The 23,112-nt window shown below is 43.9% G+C and overlaps 1 protein-coding gene across 1 annotated transcript; it reads right to left on the bottom strand.

Moving 5' to 3' along the window:
• Positions 1 to 43: 43 nt before the first annotated feature.
• On the bottom strand, positions 44 to 23,097 carry SRRD (SRR1 domain containing). Its single transcript, XM_081252511.1, is given in 8 exon segments — positions 44 to 275; positions 702 to 747; positions 1,243 to 1,397; positions 3,088 to 3,186; positions 3,270 to 3,529; positions 5,090 to 5,130; positions 22,906 to 23,078; positions 23,080 to 23,097. Coding segments are annotated over 8 exon segments (1,011 nt in total). The 5' UTR covers positions 23,095 to 23,097; the 3' UTR covers positions 44 to 53.
• Between the last annotated feature and the right edge of the window lie 15 nt (positions 23,098 to 23,112).

Raw genomic sequence — 23,112 nt, 5'->3', positions numbered from 1 at the left:
TCTGAGAGGGGACTCACTGCAGTCCCCCCATGGTGACCGCCTCTGCCGACACATCACAGCGGGTTCAAGTCAGTGGCTGAAGGATCTTCTGTCTTGTTCCTGATGATCTCGAGACCCTCACAGTCCTGGTAATCCGGTTCTTCCCGAAAGGCCCAGGTGTCTGTGGAGAGTTGTGTTAGCTTCTGTACAGGAAACCAGTGGACGGAGGTGTCATTAAATACGTCCATGTACTGTGAGGTCTGAGGGAGTGCCAGCTCCTGCCCTCCTTTCAAAATCTGAGCGGGAAAATTCAAAAGTAAAACAAACCCTTGAGAGTCCCAGTAAGGCCCACCCTCCTGGGTTAGATTCCCGTTTTACTCTTCACCCCCACCTCCCACGTTTTTTTTTTTTTTTTTTTAAATAAGGAGTAAGGTATTTTAAGTGCTTTGTGCAATGAGTTGGAAGCCCCAAGGGCAGTGCCTACAGGAGACCAGATACTAAGCATAGAGGAAATAATCAGGAAAAAATGAAGCGACGCACTAAAACGTCCTATAGCTTTCTGGAACGCAGACCCCTCGCGCGAGCTGACGGTGCTCTAACCTCGCTGTGCCCTCGGTTAGCCCCTCGGGAGCTCCCGCCGCTACAGGTGAAGGCAGAATTCTCCAGGGTAATGGAGATGTGTGTGTGGTGTCCCACCCCAGCCCCTTCACTCAGGCAGATACCTTTGCAACATACGGATAATGTTTCTGCAGAATCCTTGTCAACAACCTAGAAAAATTTTTTTAAAATCTGATTAGGCGGTTTGAGAGTGGTTTCATTCAACTTAAGACACAGAAGGGCAAGGTGACTGAAATAGATCAAAAAATCTTTTAAAAATGTGGGATGCAGAGTAGGTTAAATATTTAGTAGGAGGTGTGAATGCCCCAGTCACTGCCCATTTCATCAGAGGAGAATGACAGCAGACACCGAGGCATCGTGAAGCAGGAGGAGGATGTTACGCAGCCGTAAGAAGAGAAATCAAATGTTTTTTCCCCATTTTAAAAAGCTGTTTCTGCCTGTCCTAAGGGAAGGGAGGAATTATTGGCAGAGACTCCTTAACTTGCTTCCCAGCTTGACTCAGGGCTGACGTCTCCCAGCTCCAACCCTCTGTCCAGGTTCCCATGGAGAAGCCTTTCCAAGTGTGAAATGTTTCCTCCTTGCAGGTCAGTCCAAGGAATGGGTTCACCCCAGGGCCCGGTGGCGCCTCGGCGTTCCCAGGCTTACCTTTCCTCGAGTCCTCTGAAGCTGTTCCCAACGATGACCATCTTGGAAAGGGCGGCTATGGACCAGTTTCTCCACAGCAGGTTGTTGTAGAGCGCCGTCCCACAGTGGAGCATGTAAAAGACGGTGGGCTCGCCGCACACACTCCGTTTTCCTTCCTGGGGTACAACGTGCACAGGTGTAAACACACTTCTTACAACAAGGTGAGGGAGGGGCAGAGTGCTAATGAGCTGTGAGTTCTCACCACCAAAAACTGAATGTAATTCTGTGTGGTGCTGCAGGAGGTGTTAGCTCGCTTGCAGTCATCTTACAAAAAAAATGCATCAGATCAACTAGTGCACCTTCAACTTACACGTTACATGTCACCACAGGTCAATGTAGCTGGACAAATGATGAGCTGAGGGGAAGGCAAACTGATGCATCAAATGGAAAAAAACTCCTACTACATTCTCTTGTGAAATAGTTACACAAGTAGTGCATGTGAGATCTATAGGATTATACGGGACTACAAGTCAAGAAATCATGACGTCCAGAAAGAACTCGCGTTTACTTAACAAATGCATGTCCCATGAACACAGAAGGCTCTGGACTAATGAAGGGCCAGCTTGGGTCCGTGACAGCAAGGCAGGAGGGACAGCAGACGTCACCGTCCCTCAGGTACCTGTGTTTTCCTGAGTCACTCTCTGCAGATCCCTGTCGTAACTCAGTCCTTTTCAAACGTGCCCTGGGGGGGTCCAGTCACCGCCTCTTGAGAACCTCTGCTCTGTGCCATCTCTGCCACCTCTCCGGCGGGAACAAGCCCCCTGGCCCTTGCTGTCTGGCGCCAGCGACCCTAGGCCTCTCTTCTCTCCCTGCAGCTTCCCCGGCCCATGACACGCTGGCCGTGGTTCCTGAGCAGCGGCTCTGCCCAGGCTGCCTGCAGTCCTGGCTCTCAGCAAACTCCCGGGAGACCTTCAAGTCCCAGCTCAGACCCAGGAAGCCTTCCTGGACCCCCGGGACAGCACAGGTGTCCTCCGTCTCAGTTCCTAGACGTGGCTCTGCTCGCTGTCCGCTCATCATGCCCCTGTTCACAGCCACGTGCCCTGCAGTGGCGGCGAGCAGCGCCCACCGCCCTCAGGCTCCCCAGAGCTCCCTGCCTCGCACAGAGCAGGCACTCAGAGCTCAGTATGACCTGAGCTGAACGGCAGTGTTTTAGGACCCCGCCAACGTCAGAGACTGATTCTCCTCTCTGCTGGGCCTAATTTTCATGTTTCATAATAAGCAATGAGATGGCGGTTTCAGAACAGAGAGGAAGAAAATGATTCTATGATCCCCAAGACAATGCCTGACTAAATGTAGAGGTATCTGCCTGGAGTCGCTCCAGCCCTTGGCTTGTGCAATGATGTTTTTTCCAGAGGTCTCAGAAATCTTGAATGCCAACCTTTTTAGGGGGTGCAGGGTAGGCCAAGGACTTAGCTGTAACTCTCAGCCAGGTGCTATGCACGTGACTGGTCTACGGCTTCCCCTCACCAGGACACAGGGCACGTTCCAACTGGAAGGACCTCATTTGAGGTACAGAGACTGTGCCCTCTATTCTCCTGCAGCAACAGTAAATACCAACTCAGCATAACATTGGGACACAATTCTTAACGAGAATTTTGCAAACCTAACGTGTTTGTGCCATTGTGTGATTATTTTCTTCTGACAGGCACAACATAGGTCCAAACGGGGTAACAGACCAGCCACATACGGACGCCCTGGGGAGGAGGCACGGCTAGTCACAGAGCCTGGCGCCCAGGGACAGGGCCTGGGGTCAGCTTGGTGAGCAGCTGCCCAGCCCTCCCCGCTCCCCTCTCTTAAACCACGTACCTCGTTCTCACTGAGAACAACCACGCCAAGGGTGCTAAGAACCGCAATTTCCAGCTGGCTAAACAGAGGGTCATACACCCAGCAGTGACTTCTGGGGATCTGCAGAGGGCAAATGAGTGGCTTAGTCAACATCTGTGTGCACAAGACCAAGGAAGGAGACGACAAAGGATACCGACATTTACCTGGCACTTTTCCAGGAAGAGAAGCAAAAACGCGAGCTGGTTTCTAGCTATGACGCAGGTGGCGAAGTTCCCCACGCCGTAACACACGCACTTCAAGTGGCAGGCTCCTGTGACTGGGGTCTCCTCTGGAACCGAGCCAGGGGACACATCTGACTCACCTGGTGATGCGTCGAGATGCAGGTTTCCAAGGGCTTCTGACAGAGGCCCCACAGGGGCCTTTAGCTGTTCCAGATACTTCCTAAGACACCTGTTGATGGTTTCTGAAAGAGCAGGCCCAGTACAGTCAGAGGGCAGCTCTGACCCTGAGAACTGAATCCTCCACGGACCCAGCGAGAAGAGGAACAGGCTTGAAGAGGCTTCAGCTCCGCAGAGAAAAGGGCTGCTGGCCTCGCTCCCAAACATGCCTGGGACACGCTGCCACGTCCACCCAGAACTGATGGCTGTCCGGTCCCTGGCTACCCACAGCCTACAACCGAAGGGAATGTTTCAAGCAAAAATCAGGCTTCATTCATGGGCACGGTTTCCATCTAATGCTCATTGTCAACTCATTCTAATTTAATAAGCGGCAACCTGGTAAATCCAAGTGATGGTCTGAAATACCTACTTTTTTTAATAATAAAAAAGAATAGAGGGGCAGAGCTCTCAAAATGACACTATAAATAACTGGGAATAAGAATATTTAATGTGTAAAAAACTAAAAAAAAAGGTAGGCTGGGGCTTCTAGACAGTAATGAAAAATACTCTGTCTAAATCGTTTCACAGAGTGGTGAGTTCTCTTGTCTCTCCTTCTCTTATACTGGTACTGAATTTAGCAGAACAAATCTGTATGTAGAACAAAACAAAAAGCAAACAGCCCTATATTCCCATAATAAGATACCGGTTTTGACTTATCAGCAAAGATACCTTTAAGACCCAGGCTAGGAAAGGTTGCACGTAAAGCTGGCTTTTTTCATCCATGCTGGTCAAAGAATCAGTAAAAGCTTTTTTTTGGAAAACAACTTGACAGTGGATATCAAGTTGATCACTTCCACCTCTGGGAATATATACTTAAAAGATTACCCTAAATTTGGTAAAAGCTTTATGCATAAAGGTGCTCATTGAAAAATTATGTATATTGGGAATTCCCTGGAGGTCCAGTGGTTAAGACTGTGCTTCCACCGCAGGGGGCAGGGGTTTGATCCCTGGTTGGGGAACTGAGATCCCACATGCTGCATGGTGCGGCTAAAAAAATTCTTTTAATTAAAAACAAATTTTCAAGTTTTGATTATTACTGTTTTAAAAAAAGAAAAATTATGTACAATAAATTTTAAAAAAACAACAACAAAAAAGGAAACAAACTAAGTGTCCCTCAATAAAAATTACAACTATGGTATATTCACATTCTGTATTAATATTTATGTTGCCACAGATTAGGAAGAGATTATAATAGCAGGGGGTGGGGTCTACAATGTAACATCAAGGGGAAGAGCAGGATAAATATAAATTTCAACAACACTGATAATGACAACTAACACTTACTGCCTCCTGTGCAGCAGGCAAGCACTGTCGTAAGCACTTTACTGAATGCCTCATTTAATATTCAAAATTACACTACAGGATATGCACATTTTCATGTCCATTCCACAGATAAAGAAACTGAGGACCAGAGTTAAGTGCCAAAAGACACACAGTTGTAAGGGGGAAGTCAGAATTAGAACCCAGCATGCACACCACTCTGTGAAGCAAAACATCATCCAATGAGAGCTGGATTCCTTGCTTTGCCCACATCCAGGCCGTCCTCCCACCCTGACCGCCTCCAGCCTGAGCCAGATGGTACCCACCTAGTGCTAAACTCCAGAAATCAGAGATAAGCAGGTCCTCCCTGTTGAGAAAAAACGGCGTGGTCATCTCTCGTCCCTTTCAGGGCTGCCCTAACAGGGACCTTCCTCCTGGCTGGGATGTGGGGATAGTGGAGCACCCTCAGACACAGAGTCTACCTGTGAGACCGGACGAGGGTACCAGGTGAATATGGCCAGAGCAGAGCTGCTGGGGCCCAGAGAGGGCAGGAGAGAGGGCTTCCTGGAGGAGGCCCCCGACCCCTGGGGACATGTCGGTCTGGGTCTTGGCACACAGGTGCAGCTCCACAATTGGTGGTTAGATGCAGAGATTTAGCCTCTCTGAACTTTAGTTTCCTCATCTCTAAAATAGGGATAAGAACCGTACCCATCACAGAGGGTTATGGGAGGAGTGAAATGGGTTAACAACACAGTGCCTCATACAGAGCAGGTAATAAATGGCCTTTGTTATTACAAATAATTCCAAGGTGAAAGTAAAAGAAGGGACAAAACCAAGTGTCTAGGCTTTCTTTAAAGTCAACTGTTTTCCACAGACCAGAGCAAAACACAGTCAATAGTTAATTTAAATGAAATGAATGAATTCTCCAATCAAAAGACATAGAGTTGCTAAATGGATTAAAACACAGGACCCAACTATATGCTACCTACAAGAGAATCATTTTGGACGTAAGGACACACAGACTGAAAATGAAGGGCTAGGAAAAGATATTCCATGCAAATATAAACCAAAAGGAAGCAGGAGAGCTATACTTCTATTAGACAAGATAGACTTTAAACCAGAGACATACCAAAATTTATGGGATGCAGCAAAAGCTATTCTAAGAGGGATGTTCATAGTGATAAGTGGCTTCCTCAAGAAACAAGAAAAGTCTTGGGACTTTCCGGGTGGCGCAGTGGTTAAGAATCCGCCTGCCAATGCAGGGGACACAGGTTCGAGCCCTGGTCTGGGAAGATCCCACATGCCGCAGAGTAACTAAGGCTGTGTGCCACAACTACTGAGCCTGTGCTCTAGAGCCTGTGCTCTGCAACAAGAGAAGCCACCAAAATGAGAAGCCTGGCCCCGCAACAGAGAGTAGCCCCCGCTCACTGCAACTAGAGAAAGCCCGTGTGCAGCAACAAAGACCCAATGCAGCCAAAAATAAATAAATGAAATAAATTTATTAAAAAAACGATCAGAGCAGAAATGAAGGAAATAAAGACTAAAAAGACAATAGAGAAGATCAATAAAACTAAGAGCTGGTTCTTTTTTTTTTTTTTTTTTTTGTGGTATGCAGGCCTATCACTGTTGTGGCCTCTCCCATTGCAGAGCACAGGCTCTGGATGCGCAGGCTCAGTGGCCATGGCTTACGGGCCCAGCCGCTCCGCGGCATGTGGGATCTTCCCAGACCGGGGCACGAACCCGTGTTCCCTGCATCGGCAGGCGGACTCTCAACCACTGTTCCACCAGGGAAGCCCAAGAGCTGGTTCTTTGAAAAGATAAAAATTGACAAACTGTTAGCTAGACTCACCAAGAAAAAAAAACAGGGCTGGTCCAGGAAGATCATGAAAGAGGAGACATAACAACTGATACTGTAGAAATGAAAGAGGAGACATATAACAACTGATACCACAGAAATATAAAGGATCATAAAGACCACTCGGAACAATTACATGCCAACAAACTGGATGACCCAGAAGAAATGGATAAATTCCTAGAAATATATAACCTTCCAATACTGAATCATGAAGAACTAGAAAACCTGAACAGACTGATTACTAGTAAGGAGGTTGAATCAGTAATCAAAAAACTACTGGGCTTCCCTGGTGGCACAGTGGTTGAGAGTCCGCCTGCCAATGCAGGGGACACAGGTTCGTGCCCAGGTCTGGGAGGATCCCACATGCCACGGAGTGGCTGGGCCCGTGGGCCGTGGCCGCTGGGCCTGCGCGTCCGGAGCCTGTGCTCCGCAACGGGAGAGGCCACAACAGTGAGAGAGGCCTGCGTACCGCAAAAAAAAAAAAAAAAAAAAACAAAAAACGTCCCAACAAACAGAAGTCCAGGACCAAATAGCTTCACTGGTGAATTCTACCAAATATTCAAAGAAGAATTAATACTGATCTTTCTCACACTCTTCCAAAAATAGAGGAAGAGGGAACACTTCCAAACTCATTTTATGAGGCCAGCATAACCCTAGCAAAACCAGACAAAGATGCCAAAGGAAAGGAAATTACAGGCCAATACCCCTGATGAACATAGATACAAAAATGCTCATCAAAAATATTAGCAAACCAGGGACTTCCCTGGTGGTCCAGTGGTAGAGAATCCGCCTTACAATGCAGGGGACACATTCCCTGGTCAGGGAACTAAGATCCCACGTGCCGCGGTGCAACTGGGCCCGTGTGCCACAACTACTGAACTGGCGCACCTCAACTAGAGCCCGCGTGCTGCAAACTACAGAGCCCATGCACTTTGGAGCCTGCGAGTCACAACTAGAGAGACAAAACCCACACACAATGAAGGGCCTGCACGCCACAATGAAAGGTCCTGCATGCCTCAACGAAGATCCTGTGTGCCGCAACTAAGACCCAACGCAGCCAAAAATAAATTAAATAAATAAATCTTTAAAAAAAATTAGCGAACCGAATTCAAAAATACATTAAAAGGATCATACACCACGATTAAGTGGGATCTAATATTCCAGGGATGCAAGGTTGGCTCAATATCTGCATATCAGTCAACATAATACATCACATTAACAAAATGAAGGATAAAAATCACATGATCATCTCAATAGATGCAGAAAAAGCATTTGACAAAATTCAGCCTCCATTTATGATAAAAATTCTGAACAGAGCAGGTATAGAGGGAACATAACATAATAAAGGCTATATACATATGGCTTTTTCACTGGAGAGTAAGCCTTTATTATGAAGAGTGCTCTGGAGGTATTTTTTTTTTATTATTATTATTTTTTTTGCAGTACACGGGCCTCTCACTGTTGTGGCCTCTCCCGTTGCGGAGCACAGGCTCTGGACGCACAGGCTTAGCAGCCATGGCTCACGGGCCCAGCCGCTCCACGGCATGTGGGATCCTCCCGGACCGGGGCACGAACCCATGTCCCCTGCATCGGCAGGCGGACTCTCAACCACTGTGCCACAAGGGAAGCCCCTGGATGTATTTTAAATGGTTAGTTTTCCCCTCCCTCTGCCAGAGGCACCAGGTGATTTTTCTTGGCTCTTCACTGTAAGACCCTGGTTGGGTTCCTGGAAGTAAAGCCCAGGAAAGTTTGGGGGTGCCCCTAGGACTGCAGCCCCCAGAAGTCTCTCAGAGACTCTCACACTAGTCCTTACTCAGCTTCCAGGAATTCATCAAAATGATCATTTAAGTGTTCTCACCAGTTTCTGGCTCTAGTGGCTTCTGCTTCAGAAGTATGACACGGTGGGATAGCTTTCCCAATCAACAGGAGAACACTGATCGCTGTTCAGAATTTGTGAAGTCTGATGCTTGCTCAATGGCAGCTTTGCTTCCTCTGAATCCTAAAAATGGCCTTGCCCTTCAAGAGAAACTAAGTCTTTCAAAGCTGCATTGATTGCCCTTTATCTCCTTGTGTTTGCAGTTTTTGTAACTATCATCAGAATAGTGGCAGGAGATGAGTAAGTTAAAGGAGCATGTGTACAATGCATCAGCAGAAATTATGTCTCTGGGGGAAAAAAAGTGCATTTGGAACAGGAAATAAAAGGAGAAGTGAAACTACTGAATAACATCACTAATGACTTCAGGCTAAAAGATTGGGAACATTCTCAGACATTGAAAAATATCACTTTAATTCAAGGTCCTCCTGGACCCTCAGGTGAAAAAGGAGAGAGAGGTCCCACTAGAGGTGGTGGTCCACGAGGCATTCCAGGCCCAATAGGTCCACCACGTCCTAAAGGTGACTGGAGACCAACTGGCTTTCCTGGAAGTTGAGGATTCCCAGGACCAATGGGGAAGACAGGGAGGCCAGGGCCCTTTTAAGATCAGGTGGGTTGGCAACTACTGAGGCCCGCGTGCCTAGAGCCTGTGCTCCGCAACAAGAGAAGCCACTGCAATGAGAAGCCCGCGCACTGCAACGAAGAGTAGCCCCCGCTCGCCACAACTAGGGAAAGCCCGCACACAGCAAGGAAGACCAAACACAGCCCAAAATAAATAAAATAAAATAAATTTAAAAAAAAAAAAATCAGGTGGGTTGGGCGGGACACCCTGTGCTACCATCTCGTTAAAAGGCCCTTCACCTCTGCACAAGTCATCAGCACAACTGACTCCAAGATCCCTTTGTGTCTCCTCCAAACCACCCTTGGCTCCCGTTTGGTACCCAGCTTCCACGTGGCTTCCTCTCCTGGCTGTTGGTGCTGTTTGGGCCTCTGCTCCCACACTCACGTCTCCCCCAGCTCCATATCCCGCCGTCACCGCCCCCCCCAGCACTCTGAGCTGGGATGCTGCCCAGGCACTGCCTGGTGGACTGCTCCTACCGGTCCCCAGGGGTCCTCTGCCACCCACTCATCTGGTGTCTCACTGAACCTGATGTAACCCATTGGGTTCTAGGAGAAATCCCATGGATACTGACTGTATGTGGATTCTTTACATCGAAAACACTAGTCTCAACCGGAGATAGGGAGGCCAGAAAAGAAAATCCATTCATTCGTTCACTCATTCATTTGTTCATTCAGCATATGTTCATTTGTGTACCTTCTGGAGCTGGACTTAACAGCTAATAAGACAGTTATTGTCTCTGGCCTTACAGAGCTAACTGTCTCTGAAGGACACAGACATGTAAACAGACAATTATACAACACAGCAGAGCTATATGGGGGGAAGAACAGGGCTCTATAGGTGTTCAGAGGAGATCAAGATTTTTTAATTCCTTAGAATATTAACAAAGTAATATATGGTTAATATACCTTCTTGTCTTATTCTCCAAATTACAGCTTACCTTTTTCAAGTTTTATAGTGAAATAAAGTAGAGCTGGGGCAGTTCATTCAACACATCACCAAAACTTGTTTCCTTCAATTAACTGTCCATTTCAAGCAATAATATTTTGATCATAAAAAACAAAAATGTTGACATTTATTATTCTAAAAAGCTCTTTGCATTTTATGTCTTAAATATCCAGTATAGATCGTGGAGAAAAAGAAATATTTCAGTAGAGCTGAAGACATTTTGTGTAGATGAAGAAAGGGCTAAAAATGACAAAGGAGAAAAAGAAAAGGCAGACCAAAAAAAAAAAAAAAGGAAAAATGTGGGATTTCATATTTTTTTTGAATCTCTCTCTATTAATTAACAGATCACATTTTCACAACCATCCTTTTCTTCAAGGATAACACTCAGTCCCAGGATTCACAGCATTAAGGTTCTAGTAGAATTCTAAGCAGCATGCCTGTGTGTATCTCACCACTTCCATTCCCTCCCCTGTAAAATTGGCATTGTAACCCCCACCTCCAGAGTTATTGTTAGGATCACATAAGATACTGTGTGTATGAAGATGCTCTGTAAAATCATAAAGTACTTTAAACACAAACACACAAAAATAAAGTCCATATATGACAACCCCACAGCTAACATTATTCTCAACTATGTAAAGCTGAAAGCCTTTCCTCTACAATCAGGAACAAGACAAGAATGCCCACTATCAACACTTTTATTCAACAAGGTACTGGAAGTCCTAGCCAAAGCAGTTAGGCAAGAAAAAGAAAGAAAAAGAATCCAAGTTGGAAAGGAAAAAGTAAAATTGTCACTATTTGCAGATGACATGATACTATAGATAGAAAATCCTAAAGACTCTACCAAAAAACTGTCAGAATGAATAAACAAATTTAGTAATGTTGTAGCAGACAATCAATACACAAAAATCTGTTGCATTTCTATAGACTAATAATGAACTATCAAAAAAAGAAATTAGGAAAACAATCTCAGGGAGGATCACGATGGCATAGTAGGATGTGAAGCTCACCTTCTCCCACAAGTACATCAAAAATACATCTACATGAGGAGTGATTCTCACAGAATATCTACTGAACGCTGGCAGAAGACCTCAGACTGCTAAAACAGCAAGAAAATCTCCATGTAACCAGGTAGGATGAAAGGAAAAAAAAGAAAAAAAGAAAGTGAGAAAGGAATCGGGACAGAACCTGTGCCCCTGGGAAGGAGCCGTGAATGAGGAAAGGTTTCTACACCCTGGGAAGCCCCCTCACTGGTCGGGGGATCGGCCAGGACAGACAGAGAGCTTCAGAGCCTTGGGGAGAACACAGCAGCCGGTTTGTGGCAGACAGAGGACTTCACAGACAGTCGGTGCCGTTGCCCTGCACTCCCCAGCCTGAGATGTGCGTCTGCCGGCACAGGCAGGGGCTGGGTGCTGGAACTTAGGCTTCAGAGATCAGACCCTGAGAGAGGGCTGGGGGTGGCTGTGTGGAAAAAAGCTCAGGGTGGGGGAGTGAGGGGCTGGAATCTGTGTGACCACAACTGAGGGTGTATGCAGAGGAAGCCCAGACCACCTTAGAGGCCAGGTGACATTGTTTGGCGGGTGTGACAGGGGAGGGGCGGGACCCACCACTGTGACCTTTTTCCCTGTGTGCACGCTCGCAGAGGGCAGGACACTGCATGGGTTCCAGGGGCAGTCGTGAGCTGCCGCTGCCACCTACCCAGATGCCAGGAGCGGTTGAGAGCCGCCTCTGCTCCCACTGTGTGCTCGGGGGGTGTGCCTAAGCCAACACTGCCACCAAGAACCGCAGGACTGGGCATCAGCCACCACATCTGCACACCCCTATCAAGGGGACAATGCCTAGCACACACTGAAGAAAGAGGCAACAGGCATCCATACTAAAAACAACCCTTGCACCAAATATATTAACACCCCACAAGCTACACAGGGACACCTCCACATATAAATAGCCCTCTGAGACCACAGTAGACAACTGTCTCTCCTAAACTCACAGAGTAAGAGAAATGTAAGTAAACTGAAGAAGCAGAGGAACAACTCCCAGTTAAAAGACGAAGAGAATTCCCCTGAAAGAGCAATGAAACAGACCTCTTCAGTCTACCAGACACCTATTCCAAAAATGAGGTAATGAAAATACTGAAGGGGGCCTCCCTGGTGGCGCAGTGGTTGAGAGTCCGCCTGCCGATGCAGGGGATACGGGTTCGTGCCCCGGTCCGGGAGGATCCCATATGCCGCGGAGTGGCTGGGCCCGTGAGCCATGGCTACTGAGCCTGCGCATCCAGAGCCTGTGCTCCACAACGAGAGAGGCCACAACAGTGAGAGGCCCGCATACCGCAAAAAAAAAAAAAAAAAATACTGAAGGAAGTAAGAAAGGCGATTGACAGAAACGCAGAATACTGTAAAACTATAAAGAGGAACCAAGAAAAATTAGAAAACTCATTTACAGGTATGAAAGCTGACCGAAAGGCAATGAACAGCAGAATGAATGATGCAGAAGAACGAATAAGTGACCTTGAAGATAGAATAATGGAAATCACCCAATCAGGACAACAGACAGAAAGCCAAATGAAAAAAAAATGAAAGCAACATAAGAGACCTACAGGATAATATAAAGCACGCATAATAGGGATTCCAGAAGGGGAAGAAAGAGACAAGGGGATCGAAAATGAATTTGAAGAAATTATGGCTGAAAACTTCCCAAACCTAAAGAAGGAAACAGGGGCGTCCCTGGTGGTGCAGTGGTTAAGAATCCGCCTGCCAATGCAGGGGACACAGGTTCGAGCCCTGGTCCAGGAAGATCCCACATGCCGCGGAGCAGCTAAGCCCATGCACCACAACTACTGAGCCTGCACTCTAGACCCTGCAAGCCACAGCTGCTGAGCCCGCGGTCTAGAGCCTGCAAGCCACAGCTGCTGAGCCCACGTGCCACAACTACTGAAGCCTGTGCCTAGAGCCCGTGCTCTGCAACAAGAGAAGCCACGACAATGAGAAGCCCATGCACCACAACTAGAGAAAGCCCACATGCAGCAACGAAGACCCAACACAGCCAAAAATAAATAAATTAAATAAATAAATTTAAAAAAACAAAGAAGGAAACAGATATCCAGGTACAGGAAGCACAGAGGGTCCTAAACAAGATAAACCCAAACAGACCTACACCAAGACATATAATAAAAATGGAAAAAAGTTAAAGAGAAAGAGAGGATTCTAAAGGCAGCAAGAGAAAAACAAAGAGTTAATCACAAGGGAACACTACCATAAGGCTATCAGTCAATTTTTCTACATAAATGTTGCAGGCCAGAAGGAAGTGGCAAGATATATTCAAAGTCCTGAAAGGGAAAAATCTGCAACCTAGGATACTCCACCCAGCAAGATTATCATTTAGAACAGAAGGAGAGATACAGAATTTCTCAGACAAGCAAAAACTAAAAGAATACAGCAATACTAAACCTATCCTAAAGGAAATATTGAAAGGTCTTCCCTAAATAGAAAAGAAGTAAGAATATATAGGAAAGAAAAAATCACAATGGGAAAGTAAATCACTTAAATAAGCCAGTACACAGATTAAAAAAAAAATCAAAAAATTTCTGTGACAGTGATGATAACCACAGTGAAGAGCAAAAGGATGAACGTGAAGATGTAACAGAGGACGTCAAAATCATAAAGTGTGGGGGAGAAGAGTAAGAAAATGCAGATTTTTTTCCTTAGAAAGTGTTTGAGTCTATATGAGTACCAGTCTAAGACAAGTAGATATAGGAAGGGGGTAACATACATGAAAAACAGGGTAACCACAAATCAAAAACATACAATAGATTCACAAAAACCAAAAAGAAGAGAACATAAACATAATACAAAAGAAAATCACCAAGCCACAAAAGGAAAAATGAAAAGGACAAAGGAGGAACATAAAATCAATGGGAAAACAAGGTTTAAAATGGCAATAAATACATATCTATCAATAATTATCTTAAATGTCAATGGACTAAATGCTCTAATCAAAAGACAGAGTGGCAGACTGGATTTAAAAAAAAAAGAGGCTACAATACGCTGCCTACAAGAGAGACCCATTTCAGGGCAAAGGACACACATAGGTTGAAAAGCAGAGGTTGCAATACTCATATCAGACAAAATAGACTTTAAAACAAAGGCTATAAAGAAAGATAAAGAAGGACACTATATAATGATAAAAGGATCAATACAAGAAAAGGATTTTAAACTCATCAACATATATGCACCTAATATAGGTGCACCCAAATACATATAACAAATACTAACAGACATAAAGGGAGAAACTGACAGTAATACAATAATAGTAGGAGACTTTAACACCTCACTCACATCAATGGACAGATCTTCTATACAGAAAATCAACAAGGCAACAAAGATCCTAAACGATTCAATAGAAAATGTGAGGCTTAATTGATATTTTTAGGACATTAAATCCAAAAAAAACCCCAGAATACACATTCTTTTCAATTGCACGTGGAACATTCTCTAGGATTGACCACATACTAGGGCACAAAACAAGCCTCAACAAATTTAACAGTGCAGAAATTATGTCAAGCATCTTTTCTGACCACAAAAGCATGAAACTGGAAATTAACCACAGAAAAAGAAATGAGAATAAAATGATTACATGGAGACAAAACAACATGCTACTAAAAAACCAATGGGTCAATGATGAAATCAAAGAAGAAATTTAAAAATACCTTGAGACAAATGAAAATGAAAACACAACCATACAAAATCTATGTGATGCAGCAAAAGCAGTTCTTAGAGGAAGTTCATAGAGATACAGGCCTTCCTCAAAAAACAAGAAAAATCTCAAATAAACAACCTAACCTACCACCTAAAAGGATTATAAAAAGAACAAACAAAACCTAAAATCAGCAGAAGGAAGGAAATAATAAAGATCAGAGAGGAAATAAATAAAATAGAGATTAGAAAAACTCAGTAAAACCAAGAGCTGGTTCTTTGAAAGGATAAACAAGACTGACAAACCTCTGGCCAGGCTCAACAAGAAGAAAAGAGAGAGAACCCAAATCAACAAAATAAGAAATGAAAAACAAGAAATAAAACTGATATGGCAGAAATACAAAAAACCATAAGGGAACACTATGAGCAATTATATGCCGACAAATTCGACAACCTAGAAGAAATGGATAAGTTTCTAGAAACATAGAGCCCACCAGAACTGAATCAAGAAGAAATAGATAATTTGAACAGACTGATCACTAGATGTGAAATAGAATCTGTAATTTTAAAACTCCCTACAAACAAAATCCAGGACCACATGGCTTCACAGGTGAATTCTACCAAACATACAAAGAAGAACTTATACCAATCCTTCTCAAACTCTTCCAAAACAAATGAAGAGGAGGGAAAACTCCCAAAGACATTTGATGAAGCCACCATCACTCTGATACCAAAACCAGACAAAGATACCACCAAAAAAAGAAAATGACAGACCAATATCTTTGATGAATATAGATGCAAAAATTCTCAACAAAATATTAGCAAACTGAATCCAACAACACATAAAAGAGACAGGCTTCACTGGTGGCACAGTGGTTAAGAATCCGCCTGCCAAGGCAGGGGACACGGGTTCAAGCCCTGGGGCGGGAAGATCCCACATGCTGCAGAGCAACTAAGCCCATGTGCCACAACTACTGAGCCTGTGCTTTAGAGCCTGCAAGCCACAACTACTGATCTCATAAGCCACAACTACTGAAGCCCGTGTGCCGAGAGCCTGTGCTCTGCAACAAGAGAAGCCACCGCAATGAGAAGCCCACGCACTGCAACGAAGAGTAGCTTCTGCTCACCACAACTAAAGAAAGCCCGCGCACAGCAACAAAGACCCAACACAGCCAATAAATAAATAAATAAATAAATAAATAAAATTAATTAATTTTAAAAAAGATCATACACCACAACCAAGTGAGATTCATCCCAAGTTCACAAGGATGGTTCAACATATGCAAATCAATCAATGTGATACACCACATAAACAAAAGAAAAGATAAAAACCACATGATCATCTCAATAGACACAGAAAAAGCATTTGACAAAATTCAATATCCATTCATGAAAAAAACTCTTACTAAAGTGGGTATGCATAAAGGGAACACATCTCAATATAATAAAAGCTAGTTATGACAAACCCCCAGCCAATATAATATTAAATGGTGAAAAGCTGAAAGCCTTCCAGCTAAAATCTGGAAGACAAGGATGCCCACTCTCACCTTTTCTATTTAACACAGTATTGGCAGTCCTGGCCACAGGAATCAGACATGAAAAAGAAATAAAAGGTATCCAAATTGGAAAGGAAGAGGTAAAATTGTCATTATATGCAGATGATATGACATTATACATAGAAAACCCTAAAGACTCCATAGAAAAACTACAAGACCTGGTAAACGAATTCAGCGAGGTAGCAGTGATACGTGATTAACATACAGAAATTGGCTGCATCTCTTTACACCAACAATGAAATTCAGAAAGGGAATGAAAAAAACAACCTTTTAAAATCGCACCCCCAAAAATAAAATACTTAGGAATAAACCTGACCAAGGAGGTAAAAGACTTATACGCTAAAAACAATAAAAATTAATAAAGGAAACTGAAGATAACTCAAAGAAATGGAAAGATATCCCATGCTCTTGGATTAGAAGAATATTGTTAAAATGGCCATACTACCCAAAGCAATCTACAGATTTAATGCATCCTTATCAAATTACCCATGATATTTTTTCACAGAACTAGAACAAATAATCCTGAAATTCATATGGAACCATAAAAGACCCAGAATTGCCACAGCAATCCTGAAGAAAAAGAAAAAGCAGAAGGCATAACCTTCCCAGACTTCAGACAATACTGCAAAGTTACAGTAATCAAAACAGACCTATGGATCAATGGACCAGAATAGAGCACCCAGGAATAAACCCACATACCTACAGGCAACTAATATTTGACAAAGGAGGCAACAATATACAATGGGAAAAGGCAGTCTCTTCAGCAAGTGGTGTTGGGAAAGTTGGACAGCTGCATGTAAATCAATGTAGTTAGAACAAACCCTCTGACCATAAACAAAGATAAACTCAAAATGGCTTAAAGACTTAAATATAAGACATGACACCATAAAACTCCTAGAAAAGATCACAGGCAAAACATTCTCTGACATAAATTGTACCAATGTTTTCTTAGGTCAGTCTGCCAAGACAACAGAAACAAAAGCAAAAATAAACAAATGGCACCTAATCAAACTTATAAGCTTTTGCACAGCAAAGGAGATGATAAACAAAATGAAAATACAACCTACAGAATGGGAGAAAATATTTGCAAATGATGCAACCAACAAGATCTTAATTTCTAAAATATATAAGCAGCTCATACAACTCAACAACAAAAAACAAACAACCCAATCAAAAAATGGGCAGAAGACCTAAATAGACATTTCTCCAAAGAAGAAATACAGATGGCCAATAGGCACATGAAAAGATGCTCATCACTGCTAATTATCAGAGAAATGCAAATCAAAACTACAATGAGGTACCACCTCACAGCGGTCAGAATGGCCATCATTAAAAAGTCTACAAATAATAAACTCTGGAGAGGATGTGGAGAAAAGGCAACCCTCCTACACTGTGGGTGTGTTGGTGGTAAGTAAGTTGGTGCAGCCACTGTGGAAAACAGTATGGAGGCTCCTCAGAAAACTTAAAATATAATTACCATATGATCCAGCAATCCCACTCCTGGGCATATATCCGGACAAAACTCTAATTCAAAAAGATACATGTGGGGGCTTCCCCGGTGGCGCAGTGGTTAAGAATGTGCCTGCCAATGCAAGGGATACGGGTTCGAGCCCTGGTCCGGGAAGATCCCAGATGCCATGGAGCAACTAAGCCCATGCGCCACAACTACTGAGCCTGCGCACCACAACTACTGCAGCCTGCAAGCCTAGAGCCCGTGCTCTGCAACAAGAGAAGCCACCACAATGAGAAGCCCGTGAACTGCAACTAAGAGTGGCCCCTGCTCTCCACAACCAGAGAAAAGCCCGTGTGCAGCAATGAAGACCCAACACAGCCAAAAATAAAATACATAAATTTATAAAAAAAAAAAACCAAAAAGATACATGCACCCCTATGTTCATAGCAGCATTATGTACAACAGCCAAGACATGGAAACAACCTAAATGTCCATTGACAGATGAATGGATAAAGAAGATGTGGTGCGTATATACAATGGAATACTCCTCAGCCATAAAAAAGAATGAAATAATGCCATTTGCAGCAACATGGATGCAACTAGAGATTATCATACTAAGTGAAGCAAGTCAGAAAGAGAAAGACAAATACCATATGATATCACTTATATGTGGAATCTAAAATATGACACAAATGAACCTACCTATAAAACAGAATCAGACTCATGGACATACAGAACAGACTGGTGGTTGCCAAGGGGAAGAGGGTTGGGAGAGGGCTGGAGTGGGAGGTTGGGATTAACAGATGTAAGCTTTTGTATATAGAACGGATAAACACCAAGTTCCTACTGTATAGCACAGGGAACTATATTCAATATCTTATGATAAACCATAATGGAAAAGAATATTAAAAAAAAAAGAATGTGGGGCTTCCCTGGTGGCGCAGTGGTTGAGAGTCCACCTGCCAATGCAGGGGACACGGGTTCGTGCCCCGGTCCGGGAAGATCCCACATGCCGCGGAGTGGCTGGGCCCGTGAGCCACAGCCGCTGAGCCTGCGCGTCCAGAGCCTGTGCTCCGCAACGGGAGAGGCCACAACAGTGAGAGGCCTGCGTACCGCAAAAAAAATAAAAATAAAAAAATTAAAAAGGATGTGTATATATGTATAACTGAATCACTTTGCTGTACAGCAGAAACTAATACAACATTGTAAATCAACTATACTTCAATAAAAAATATTTATCAGAAAAAAAGAAAACAATCTCATGTACAATTGCATCAAAAAGAATAAAGTACCTAAGAATAAATTTAGCTAAGGAGGTGAAAAACCTGTATACTGAAAATTACAAGACATTAAGAAACTGAAGAAGACAGAAATAAATGGAAAGCTATCCCTGCTCAGGGATTGGAATTAATATTGTTAAAATGTCCATACTACCCAAAGCAATTTACAGATTCAATGCAATCCCTATCAAAATTCCAATGGCATTTTTAACGAAATTGGACAAACAATCCTAAAATTTGTATAGAACCACAAAAGACCTCAAATAGCCAAAGTAATCCTGAGAAAGAAGAACAAAGCTGGAGGCATCATATTCTCTAATTTCAAACTCTATTACAAAGCTATATTAATTAAAACAGTATGATTCTGGCTTAAAAACAGACACACAGATCAATGGAACAGAATGGAGAGCAGAGGAAAAAACCATGCATCTATGGTCAATTAATTTATGACAAAGAAGCCAAGAATATACAAAGGAAAAGACAGTCTCTTTAATGAATAGTGTTTGGAAAAATCAACGGCCACATACAAAAAGTGAGTAAAATTAGACCACTATCTTACACCATACACAAAACTTAACTCAAAATGGATTTAAGACTTAAATATAAGACCTGAAACCATAAAACTCTTAGAAGAAAACACAGGCAGTAAACTCCTTGACATGGGTATTGGCGATGATTTTTAAAAATCTGACACCAAAAGTAAAAGCAACAAAAGCAAAAATAAACAAGTGGAACCACATCAAACTAAAAAGCTTCTGCACAGCAAATGTAATCATTGACAAAATGAAAAGGTAACGTACTGAATGGGAGAAAATATTTGCAAATCATATATCTGATAAGGGGTTAATATCCAAAACAAAGAATTCACACAACTTAATACCTAAAACCCCCAAACAATCCAATTAAAATATGGGCAGAAGATCTGAATACACATTTTTCTAAAGACATACAGATTGCCAACAGGTTCATGAAAAGATGCTCAACATAATTAATCAGTAGGGAAGTGCAAATCAAAACCACCATGAGTTATCACCTCATACCTGTTAGAATGGCTATATCAAAAAGACAAGAAATAGGGCTTCCCTGGTGGCGCAGTGGTTGAGAGTCCGCCTGCCGATGCAGGGGACACGGGTTCGTGCCCCTATCCCGGAAGATCCCACATGCCGCGCAGCGGCTGGGCCCGCGAGCCATGGCCGTGGAGCCTGTGTGTCCGGAGCCTGTGCTCCGCAACGGGAGAGGCCACAGCAGTGAGAGGCCCGCGTACAGCAAAAAAAAAAAAAAAAAAAAAAAGACAAGAAATAGTTAAGTGTTGGTGAGGATGTGGAGGAAAGGGGAACCCTGGTGTACCACTAGTGGAAATGTCAATTGGTGCAGCTACTATGGAAAACAGTATGAGGTTCCTCACAAAGTTAAAAACAGAACTACCATTTGAGCCAGCAATTCCACTTCTGGGTATTTATCCAAAGAAAATGAAAACACTGACTTGAAAATATACATGCACCCCCATGTTCACTGCAGCACTATTTATAATAGCCAAGATGTGGAAACAACCTTTGTGTTCATCATGGATGAATGGATAAAGAAACCGTGAGATATGTGTGTGTGTGTGTGTATCACACACATACTATGCGTGTATATATGTAGTGGAATATTATTCATCCATAAAAGAATGAAATCTTGCCATTTGTGACAACATGGATGGACCTTGAGGGCATTATGCTAAGTGAAATAAGTCAGAGAAAGGCAAATACTCTATCCCACTTATATGAGGAATATAACAAACACACATGAAGCTCACAGATACAGAGAATAGACTGGTGGTTGCTAAGGGTGGGCGGAGGGGGGTGGCGCTGTGAAACAGGTGAAGGAGATCCCAAAGGTACAAACTTCTAGTTATAAAATAAATCAGTCATGGGGATGTAATGTACAGCACCGCGACTTCAGTTAAAAATACTGTATGGTGTACTTGAAAGTTGCTAAGACAGATCTTAAGCTCTCATCACAAAAAAAAACAAAAAAAAAAAGTTGAAAGGAAAAAAAAACTGAACTTGTTGGATTTGAACCGACAAGCCAGAAGCCAGTGCTCAGGGGACTCAGAGAGGAGACAGAATTGAAGAGGCTGCCCTCAGGTTCTGCCCAGAGGGTAAAGGAGGGCTGTAATGTACAGGGGGTGCTTTGTAAACTGGTGAGTGTGTGCACAGGAGAACAGCGTGTAAAGTGCTGGGCTCTTCTCTACTCGGGGCAATGGGGACTGCACCACACCTGGGGCTACAGGGAGAAGCAGGGAGTTCCCGGGGATACTGAAGAAGCTGAGGAGGAACAGTGTCAGGACACCTCTTAAGAGATCTCCAAGCTCCGAGGCACACTCATTCTCAGTGGCATCACCTGAGATCCTAGAAAAAGTCACTGATGCTTTTTTTTTTTAGGCTCAGTCACCACTGACTCTAGGCCCTAATTCTGGGGGAGGGGAATACATAAAATTAGTCTCATTTCTCTCAGTTGTGAAGGTCCTTCAGCTGCTAATCCGAAGAAGCACTAACAAAAGCTGTTATTTATTGAGCCCTTAAAGGACTGAAAATAAAGGCACAATGCTGAATAACAAAAGTAGGTAACATTTATTGAGTGCTTCCTGGGTGTCAGGCACTGTCCTAAGTGCTACTGATGGGGTTCAGGGCGGGCTGCCCCCCAGTATGCCACTGTGGCATATTGATTATTTGGAATTATACTTACTTGAGAAACATTCACTGCAAGAACACTTTGACCCTACTTTGTTCCCCTGAAGGCAGGAAATAAATCTTCCATATAAAAGGATCCTCGTATACCAGAACAGAAGGCATCTTTATCGCCAGAGATAGATGAGTCAAGGCTAAAAACGCTTTATAAACACACTTTGTTACTTCATGAACTTGCTACCCTAAGTCCAAGCCCCTTTGTTTTCTAACAAATAATTGTTTCCTTGTCTGAAAGATATAAAAGGTGCCTCATTTGGCCACTTTTTTGGGTGCCATGTTACTATGGGACTCCTGCACATTCCTGATTAAATTTGTTTTTCCCTCCTGTTAACCTGTCTTGTGTCAATTTTCTTATTAGACCAGCCAAAAGAACCTAGAAGGGTAGAGGAAAAACTTTTCCTCCCCAACACTATATGTAAGGTACACAGCAAGGCACGGAGCAATGATGGGGGGAGGGGGTGGGATAAACCAGAATAACGGAGAGCTTTTAAGCACAGGTTTTGAAGTTACCGAAGACATGGGTTTGAAACCTGGTTCCACACATTACCTATGTTTCTCTGAGACTGGGCGCCCTGCCAGGATCCTAGCGTGGCTGAGATGTTCATTCTGACAAAGTGTGTAGAGAACTCAAGCCAGCGCCAGGCACGCAGCAGCTCCTCAATTAACGCGTGATGATAATCATGAAGATGACAATCACGTGTGCTGGTTGCGGCCATGGTGTGAGCAAAACCGCTAATAACCAACATTAACATAATATTAATACCAAACACTGGTACTGCGCTTACCACACGCCAGACACTGTTGGGGATGGTAAACCATTGACTAATTCACTGAATCCTCAAAACAAGCCTATATAGGTACTATTTCCACGTCCATCTCACAGACGAGAAAACTGAGGCACAAAGATTACATACCTTGCCCAGGGTCACGCAGCTACAACTGCAATAAGAGGAATGACAAACTTTATTGAGCGCTTACTATGCTCCAGTCTGTAATGAGTTCTTTACCTCCGTTAAATCCTACCATAAACCTTAAAGGGTTTGCAGTTACTCCCACTTTACAGATGGCGAGACTGGGGCTTGGGGAGGTTCCCACGGGCGTGAAGATTCGGACCCAGGACCGAGTCCGTACTCACTTGGCTTCCTGGATGCGACGAAGCACGACTCCGCCGTCCACCTCGGGCTGGGCTCCCGGGGCCCGGTCCGCCGCCGCCGCCGCCGCCTCCCTACGCCGCGGACGCATCGCCGCCGAGCGCCTTCTCCGACGAGACGCCGCCTGCCAGGCTTCCAGCTCCGCCGCCGCCGCCATTGGTCTCTGACGTCATCGGCGCGCGCCAGCTCTG

The sequence above is a fragment of the Mesoplodon bidens genome, assembly GCF_964165515.1.
Source record: "Mesoplodon bidens genome assembly, chromosome: 13".
Classification (NCBI taxonomy): domain Eukaryota; kingdom Metazoa; phylum Chordata; class Mammalia; order Artiodactyla; family Ziphiidae; genus Mesoplodon; species Mesoplodon bidens.
This window is presented reverse-complemented; position numbering and strand designations above follow the sequence as displayed.